Genomic DNA, 9,745 nt, shown 5'->3' with positions numbered 1-9,745 from the left:
TCAACCGGCTCTGCTCAGCCACCCCCCCCCCGCCCCACCTCACGGCCGCCGCCACCCGCACCGCTCATGCGCCCCGCAGAGGGGCGGAATAGAGAGGAAAATGGCGCGCGGCTCCGCGCAGGCGTCCTCGCGCTGCTGACGGCACGGCGGGGCTGAGGTAATCAAAATGGCGACTGTGCCCCGCGGGGTGGTGGTGGGGATGTAGTCACGGCGGGCGCTTCGAAGGGCAGGGAGGGGCGGTGGGCCTGCAAGGGAATTCTTGAGGGAGGAGAAGAGCTGGGAAAAGTTGTTACGTGGTTATGTGCCCCCCCCCTCCTTTTTTTTTTTTTTTTTAATGAATGTAATCCTCTGGTGTACCATGTGGATAGACTGCAGTCAGGCTTCTTAAAATTTCATGTTTAGTTACTGAGAGGAGGCTGAAAGAATTTTAGTAGATAAGGTAGACTAATGACTTCCTAAGGTAGACTAAGACTTCCTTTCACTCCATGTGAAAGGAAGCCAAAAGGATTTCAGTAAATAAGACAGGTAAGGGATGTGTACTATATCTTCCACTACCTATTGTGCAAAGAAACTGCGGCAGAAAATTCTGGGATTCCTGACGAAAAACAGTTCCTGACAGAAAACAGGAAACACATTTCAAGAACCAACTGAAACTGAATATGCAGTTTAAGCAGAAGGTGATAAGCTTATGAGTCTGCGCTGAGATGAGAGGTCAAGTAGCAGTGACGAGGAAGACTCACTAATCTTCATCCCCATGACCCCCAGTGACCACTACCAGAATACACTGCACAAGCATGGCTAGGAGGAATCTATTAAAATGACTCCCTGGAACTAATTTTAATACAAAGTGGGGGTAGGTCATGCATATGTATAGGCATCTCAAGAAATTTCATGCATATGTAACTCTTCTCGTATAACCCAGGCGAGTGCTGTGTTGGGGTGCGCTCAACTTCGGTGGGATTACCCTCCATGCCGCCCAGCGCTGAATAAACACACCTACTTTACAATCTTACTGATTGTGGAGTTTGCTTTCTGCACGTCATTACCAAAAGCAGACAGACTGCATCTCCCGCTGTTGCTACTTCTGCTGGCCAGGTTTAGGCATCCTACTGCCCCTGCGGTTTTAAGCCACAGCTTGGGGTCACCCATGAAACAGCTATATCATGACCCATATCATGACTGGAAATGTAAAAAGGCAAGCTGCACGTTTGGGTCACAAGGTGGTCAGTTGACTTCTTTTAACTCTTAGGCCAAAAAGGATTGAGAAACATTGTGTTTTAGTAATGTTTAGGTCTCCACTACAACACCAAAAACAGTGACTGCAAGGGCTCACAGGATATGGAACTCACCAACGTGCTGAATAGGTGCAACAGCAGGCCTTAAGGACCTGAGAGCTTCTAGGAAATAAATCATGGACATTTTATAGAAGGCAGAAGGTCTTTAGTAGTGGTGTGGTTTTGTCCATAGGTGCTTGCTATCAAGTACTACTTCAAACTATAATTTCCTGTAATTACTAGTATATACTCATAATTATTAGTATCCTGGTTCTAGTATATATAAACTTTATTTCCAACATTATTTGTTGAGCAGCAACTATTTCTAAAAATGTCACTTTTGGATGCTGAGTATAATAATCCAATACTATTTATATATTTTATGTATTTAAATAATTTTGTTCCAGTGCTGGATGAGGAATTTAAACTTGGCATTGTAGAGGCATGGTAAACTGCTTCGATGACAGTAAGTTGCTGAATTTTGTTCTCTGAAAAAATTTAGATCTGCATCTGCTCTTCACCATTGACTTAGTAAATGCTTATTTTCCAAGAGTATAGTCTGTTAATAAAACTTGGAGTAAGACATGCTTTTTTATTTTATGTCAGCTTTACATGGTTAAAAAAAAAAAAGAATGAAAATTGACTTTCAAATGCACATTTTGATTGAATTTTAGTACTGTGTGATCCATGTTACCTATTCATGCTGAAAGTGACTAATTTCCTCTTAAAATCTTTCAGTGTAATTTCCTGTGTCGCCTTGAACATCAGCATGTAGACCTCCGTTCCTGCTTGAGCTTGTATTCCAGATACTTTTCTACAACCAGTGGGAGGTATACTTTCTCTCCATTGCTTGCTAGCATATATTGTTTCCTTCTTTTACAGTTTACAAAATGTTTTTTCTTCTTATTGATAAAGCAGTTCTAAAATATGATACTGTTGGAGCTATTTATCTCCCATAATAGTACCTTTTGTACCATTCCTCATTTGTCCTTGAATAACTTAGTAATAAAGGTTGTCTTTTACTTTAAGTAAATCTTTTTATCTGCTTCAGTGAGTTGCTACGTTTGTTCTCAGCTAACCTGAGTCAAATTATAGGAAAAGTAAAGATCTTTTAAAGGCAATTATTTTGCTGATTACCTAGTGGTATCTTGTGGACACCAATCTCTTAGATAGCAATCTGATGCTGTTGATGAGTGCTTGGAAGTGTTTTTTTTTTTTTTTTTTTTTTTTTTTTTTTACCTTTGCTGAATGTGACTATTTGGAGCAGATATTCTATAGATGCTCTGAACACTTATTTATACATGATTATAAAACCTAGATCCCACATAGTAATTTATAGTGACTTGTAAATATTTGAGAAGAGCTTAAAACCTACAACAGGGGACTTTTTAATTGGCCATCTATTTTAATATTTCAAATTAAAGAATCAGATAGTATTACCACTTACGTTTGAAGGGGAAAAAGTAGTTTAGTAATTTATCTGTAACACTACTGAGAAGTTTATAAAGTACACTGAATGGTCTATAAACAAAGTTAGAGATTGATTTTTCTCCTGGAAGTGTTTATATTCTTAAAAACTGCCAAACTCCCCTAATGTGGCTTTGTGGGCTCCTATTTATAAATGACTGCCTATTTGTCAAGAAAATAGGTGGAATTCACAAGGTTTTTATAAAGATAGAATTATGCTGAGAAAAATGTAAGATGAGTTATATATTCTGAAAAATATCCTTCCTGACACCTAGAGGTGATGAGCAAATATGCTAAAAAAAAAAAAAAGTAAACACAAACAAGTTATCCAAAAAGAAAGCAAGTTCAACAAGCCAGTGGTTCTTCCAACAAAGAAAATCTTATGCAATATTTGTATTGCCGTCAAATAAGCAAAACATACAGTGGAGTGCAATGACTCTTGCAAAAGTTTCTGTACACATTGCTGCTATATATGTAGAAAATTAGCAAGATATAAACTACATTTGTGTATTTAATCTGCCATTAAATATTTTTAATACTATTTCAATACAGAGGCATTAAAACTTCATTGATTGTGTATTATGGATGTACCAACACACTTTATGCAGACCATGTAAAAGTTGCATAAGTATACTAGGGAAAAAATCGAGAACTATGGTAACCATAACTATACATGGGGAAAAAATAGGGGATCAGTGTGAACTTGGCAAGTTGGTATGTATAATCTATACAAAACATCTATTTTATGTTGTATTAAAGAGTTTTGGGGCAACTTTGTTCCACTGAAGTTTGGACGTGAGGGGTGAGAAAACTTCTATAGGGCTTACAATACATGTTTTACATTAATTCATGTGCACTGTAATGAATGCGGATCAGTTTGTATGACGTGAGAATAATGGTTGTAAGGCACATTTAAGGACAGCCCTTTTGAGCACAGTTTTTACCTTAGAGTCAATCGATTAAACCCTCCAATTAGACATCCCAACCGCTTTATTAAATGGTGCCAGCGACACCTTAGTAGTTTCTCCAAGCAACTACGTGCGCTTTTAAAACTCTGGGTGGACCAAGAACCGGGTCACCTGACCCCATTCTCCAGGACACGAACGGGGCCGAGGACCTCGAGGTCTCTCGGACCGACCTCTCCATCAGCCCTCGGCACGGCGGTCGGAGGCCCCCTTCTCGCACCGGCGGCCGTAGCTGCCTCAGGCGGAGCCGCCGCGCGCCCGCTGCCTCCCGCCCGCTCCCCGCCACACCCCACGTGACGCGCGGTCCCTCCCCCTCCCTGCAGCCGCGCGGCGTCGCTCTCCGGGCATTTGAACCGCGCTTCCGCCATCTTCCCAGCGCCCAGTCACTGCGCGGAGCGCCGCTGAGAGGAACCTCGCGGAAGGTAACGGGCTCGGCGCGGCCTCCGTTTCATCCCCCCGAGGGTGCGGGGGGGAGCGGGGCCGCTCGGAGAAGAGAGCGGGGCGAGGTGGGCGCCGCGTGGGAGCGGGGCTGGGGCGCGGCGCGGCGCGGCTGGGCCTCAGTGAGCGGCGCTGGTGGCGTGAGGCCGCCGGCCGTGCGCGGCGCCCCCCTCCCGCCGCTCCTCAGAGCGGGATGAGGGCCGGCTCTCCTCCGTCCCCGCAGCCAGGGCGGGCGGCATCCGGGAGATAGAGGGGAGCGGGGCCCCCGAGCAACGGCCCGTGGGGGAGGGGAGACGGCGCTGCCCAGTCATGGTGGCGCTGGGCCCGCTGTGAGGGGGGGCGGGTGGAGAGGCGTCGTTTGGGATCCCCCAGAGAACCCCCGGGCAGCTCATCCCGATGCGTGTGCTTGGGGGGGGTGTGGGGGGGGTGGGGGTCATAACCGCTTGTGAGTGGCTCGGGGGGGCTCTCTGTGGAGCCGGGTTGAGGGCAGCCCTCCGTGAGGCGGTAGTGGGGGGGTGGAGGGGGTGCAGCTCGGGCTGGGGGAACCGGCCCGAAAGGCAGAGGGGCGCGGCGGCCGCCGCTGTTACGGGGCGGAGGGGGGTGGAGGGAGGTGCCGCCATTTCCGAGCGCTCCCGCCGCGTGTGGGGGGGGGGAGGCGGCAGTGGACCGGGACTGGGGCCGGGGGGGAGCTGGAGGGAAGAGGGGACCTGGGGGGGGGGAGCGGCGTGGGCCCGGCCGCAGCCCCCCTCCGGCCGCTGCCGAGTGGCGCGCAGAGCCACGCGCCTCGGAAGGCGGTTTGGGAACTGAAAAGGGCGCCCAGCCCCTTCCGGCGGGGCCCTGAACCAGCTCGGCGCCTGTGAGCTCACATGCTTCCATTTCCCCTGCAGACCCAGCATGGCTGCCCAAGGAGAACCCCAAGTGCAGTTTAAGGTAAAGGATTGAGATTTTTTTTTTTTTTTTTTTTTTTTTTTTTTTGTTCTTTCCCTTCAGTAGAAAAGTAGCAGGAACGACTCAAGTACCAGTGTGGATGGTAGGTTTGGGTCTGAAGTGCTGCTCTTCCATTAATAACACAACCAGCATATGATTTGTACCACATTATGTTCAGTTGTCGGTCTAGTGCTATCTGCTGTTTAATGTAAGTATCGTTTTATAAACAAGAAAAAACAAACATTAAAACTTATTAAAAGAAACATTCACAGCAGTAAGCAGAATGTGCTTAACGTACCATACAACAAGTTAACATACCAAGTTAACACGTGACTTAACATACCAAGTTGTTCTGACTTGGGGGCAGAACATACTTAAGAACAGAGTTTTTATTTATTTATTTATGTATTAATTTTATTTTTAATTTTAACAGCCAGAAGTCTTAAAGACTGCTTCATGGAAGATTGTTACTTGTGTTTCTTCCAATGCTTGGCTAGGATATCCCAACTGCTAGTTGTGCAGGTTTTTTTAATTGCAATATTGCAGTGAGTATCTAGTTCGGATGCTTAGATGAGTTTATTTAAATGCTGTTGTATTCTGTTTGAATAACCCAAATGTTCTTAATTCAGTTACTTACCTCTTAGTAGAACTACATTTACAATACATAGTAGTTTTTAGTTATGGGAATTAGAAACACTTGACTGGAGTTACAGATTGACAGGTTTAATAAATGGGGTCCCAATACAGCAAGTTACTTCATGGGTGATTTCAGTTTTTTGTTTACAGCATTCTGGAAGACTGAAGTCTCTGTGGTAATTAAAATGGGCAATAAATGCCTTGAAGTGTGTTGCTTTAACTCTTTTTTTTTTTTTTTTTTTCTTTAATGTATTAACAGCTTGTTCTGGTTGGTGATGGTGGCACTGGTAAAACAACATTTGTAAAACGTCATTTGACTGGTGAATTTGAGAAGAAGTATGTAGGTATGTCTGAAGAAACTTTCAAGATCTAATATTTTACAATTGGAAGTACAGTTCACAACTTACTAAGTGGAATGCTCTTTTCTATTCCTATAGCAACGCTGGGTGTTGAAGTTCATCCTCTGGTGTTCCATACTAATAGAGGCCCTATTAAATTTAATGTATGGGACACAGCTGGCCAGGAAAAGTTTGGTGGTCTGCGAGATGGCTATTACATCCAAGGTAAGATGTGTTTATATGTGGGAATACCCTGTAGCTGTCAGAGGTCAAGACTTCATTCTATTCAATTTGGCCAATCTGAAAGCTTTTGCTTGGCTTTCTAGTGTTGAACTGGTTTCTGAGTTTTCAAATGTGTGTGTGTATATAAACAGAAATATGCAGATATTTCCTTTGCTAGGCAACCTGCCCTGATACAGGAAGGCTTTGTTTCAGTTTGCTACTGCAGGCTGTGGTAGTAATGAACGATTATGCACCCTAAAAGATGCATCTGGTGAAGTAAAGCAGTTAAAAAGTGAAAGTATGCATTTCAGTTAGTAATACTTGTATCTGTATTAGCATCCTGTGCTGGTGCAAAGACTTGAAATGCACAAACTGTAAAGTCTTCAGATACAGTGAAGTTCTATGTATCCTTGACAGAGGCTAGTTGCCTTTAGAAGTAGTGACAGCCCTAGTTTTTCTTTGGCCAAGCTCTATTCTTTGTGTACTTTAGTCAGCTGCATATTTTAATATTCTGCAAGGGATGATTAGATTCTGACGCTATTGCTTTTCCTTTAGAAATATCAGGATCAAGTCAAGCCCTTGTGTAATTTGAAAAACTTCTCTGGACGAGAGCATCCTGAGATATGGACTACAAGCTCTCAACTTATCTGAAAGCCTTGATAGGATACCTAAGATTAGTTAATTGGGTATTGACTAATTTCTGTCAAATTTTTGGGTAAATTACACTTGATTTTTGTAATCCTATTCTATTTCTATGTCATGCAACAGTAAGGTGTTCAGTAGGACAGTGGAATGAATAAAACTAGCTGGTATTTGGGCACTGAAGATGTAAAATGACAGGGTCATGGGCTGAGCTCTGCAGACTCGTGTGCATTGAACTTGTTAAGTGTATCCTCAGAACTGTGAGGAAAAAGCTAATGCAGGCACCCCTAATGTAAGATTTTTATGGGTACCTTTTCCCACTCTGGTTTATAAGAAAGTTAAGCGCTTACTCTTCCAATGTAACTCCAGACTTCTTTTCTTATAGCCCAGTGTGCCATCATAATGTTTGATGTAACATCAAGAGTTACTTATAAGAATGTACCTAACTGGCATAGAGATCTGGTACGGGTATGTGAAAACATCCCTATAGTGCTCTGCGGCAACAAAGTGGATATTAAGGACAGAAAAGTCAAGGCAAAATCCATCGTCTTCCACAGGAAGAAGAATCTCCAGGTATGATGTCATGAGTTTGTAGGAATCTAGATTTACAAAGTCTTACCAGCTGCATTTGGGTGTTCTGCCTTTCTCACTACAGGCTCTAATATTTTAATTTACATCCCGTTGGCTACTTGAACCTAACTTCAGGGAAGGGAAAAGTGATGATCTTGTTAAAAGATGATGATCATCACTGGTATTGAGCAGAAGCTGTAAGTTCTCTTGTATACATTTGGGTTTTTACTGCTCAAAATCTCATTGTGATGCAGAAGTAAGATAGTTCAAAGTAGACCTAAGAATATAAGAATAAGAGGTACTTATGCCTATATTCTTGTAAGCATAAGAGGTGCCACTGCCTCCTGAAAGTTGCATTTTTGATCAGATTGTTTTTTGTGAAAATATAAATTTCTGACCATTTGCATGAAACGGTACATCTCTGGACACTTATTTCATAACTACTTCTGAAAGCATAAGCAGAAGCCACACAGTCAGAAAGAATACAATGATAAAGATAGAGTGAATTGTGCTTGTTAATCTTGGTATGTTCTAAGTGTTACGTACAAAATATACTTTTTTTTTTTGTCAGTATTATGACATTTCAGCTAAGAGTAACTACAACTTTGAGAAGCCTTTCCTCTGGCTTGCTAGGAAGCTAATTGGAGATCCCAACTTGGAGTTTGTTGCCATGCCTGCTCTTGCGCCACCTGAAGTTGTTATGGACCCAGCACTGGCAGCACAGTATGAGCAAGACTTACAGGTAACTGAGGAAGAGGCAAAGGTCAAATGATTGCCTGATGAATAGCATGTGGACTCTTGGGAGTAACTGGGAAAAAAAAATAAAACAGTTCCTAAGTGTAACTTCTCTCTTTTCCAGATTGCTCAAACCACTGCACTGCCAGATGAAGATGATGACCTGTGAGGGATGAAGCTGGAGCCCAGCGTCAGAAGTCTAGTTTTATAGGCAACTGTCCTGTGATGTCAGTGGTGCAGCGTGTTTGCCACTTTATTATCTAGCTGAGCAGAACATGTGCTTAATCTTTGGGATGCTGAAAGAGATGAATGGGCTTCGGAGTGAATGTGGCAGTTTAACAAAACAAACAAAACAACAAAACAAAACCAAAACTTCATATTTTGGACCTGCATATTTAGCTGTTTTTTGGACTGCAATTACTTCCCCTTTTGAGTTTCAAATATAAGACTGCTGCAGTCACACAGAGTGTTAAGTGGTAAATCTTGTTTCTGTCATTCCCATTCTTTTTTTTTTTGTTTAGATAATAAAGTTGTATTTCAAATATCTCTAAGCAAGTGAATTCTCATGCGTTGTTAGAAAACTCTGAAGTGTCTTCTGTTCTTCTGTTAAGGCTAATCTTTGCTTGCCTGCTGCACTTCTTACTCTATTTCCTTTCTCTTCATGTTGTGCTCCTGTTACTAAATCAAAGCTAACAGTTAACCTTCCATGGATTTCCTTATGCATATAATTAAAGCATCTGAGCAAAGCTGAACTAACTGCCAGGTAAAACTAAAGCAGTGAACACTTGAGTGGTAAGTGGCAAGATCACCAGATAAGCATAAATTGACCCATGTGAGTGGGAATGTTTGGGCTGCGGAGTGACCTGGGAATGAAGCGTAGTTCAGTTTGCATATGCTACTTTCAGATACGGTCTCTCAACTTTATAACTTTGAACTGTATGTTTTCCAACATACCTTCACAGAGTTCTTTTTTTTTTTTTTTTTTTAAAGTAGCCAGTAACAAATGGCAGCTAGGTTTGTTAGGTGACTAAAAGCTGTATCTTTGCATGGAACATCAGTAGAGCTATAGTTGATCAAACTCTCTAAGCATCGTAAAACTCACTAACTAGAAAACAGCTGTAGATGAGCTAAAAAAGCTCTTGGCTACAGGAAAGCATAACAAAAGCCACATATATATATATATATAAATACCTAGACTTTATTGTAACTGCACCAAGTTCTTAATTTGAAACTCTAGCTCATTACAGCACAACTGGTGGAAAATGTCTACTTTAAACATTATCTTGTAGAAATTAATCTTGGTCAATATTAGTACTGTTAGTAAACAAAACTAAGTTTAAGATACCATTTTTCAGTAGTGTTTGAGTACATGAAGCCTTGAACTCTTCAGTTTTGTATTTTTGTTTTCTTAATAAAGTGGAGCATTTCATTTATTCCTTTTAACTTGCATGTTTGTATATGTAACTCCTACTTAAGTATTTCTTAACACTTCATTCTGATACATGTTAGCAGAAAGTTGACTTCTCTGAAG

At 42.2% G+C, this 9,745-nt stretch overlaps 1 protein-coding gene and 1 long non-coding RNA gene across 2 annotated transcripts; both read left to right on the top strand.

Annotated features, from left to right (window-relative positions):
* The first annotated feature begins 42 nt into the window (after positions 1 to 42).
* On the top strand, positions 43 to 3,816 carry LOC309884879. The gene is made up of 4 exons (XR_014318702.1): positions 43 to 157; positions 1,682 to 1,740; positions 2,013 to 2,104; positions 3,718 to 3,816. It is a non-coding gene; the product is annotated as an uncharacterized lncRNA (long non-coding RNA).
* Positions 3,817 to 4,014: 198 nt separating this feature from the next.
* RAN (RAN, member RAS oncogene family) lies at positions 4,015 to 8,760 on the top strand. The gene is made up of 7 exons (XM_082774309.1): positions 4,015 to 4,128; positions 5,032 to 5,074; positions 5,967 to 6,051; positions 6,145 to 6,270; positions 7,295 to 7,482; positions 8,051 to 8,221; positions 8,339 to 8,760. Exons 2-7 carry the CDS (start codon positions 5,039 to 5,041, stop codon positions 8,381 to 8,383), a joined length of 651 nt encoding a protein of 216 aa, XP_082630435.1. The 5' UTR covers positions 4,015 to 4,128; positions 5,032 to 5,038; the 3' UTR covers positions 8,384 to 8,760.
* The last annotated feature ends 985 nt before the right edge of the window (positions 8,761 to 9,745 follow it).

This window comes from Aythya marila (assembly GCF_965140915.1).
Source record: "Aythya marila genome assembly, chromosome: 17".
Taxonomy (NCBI): Eukaryota; Metazoa; Chordata; class Aves; order Anseriformes; family Anatidae; genus Aythya; species Aythya marila.
Note: the sequence above shows the minus strand (reverse complement) of the source record. Positions and strands in the feature narration are given on the sequence as shown.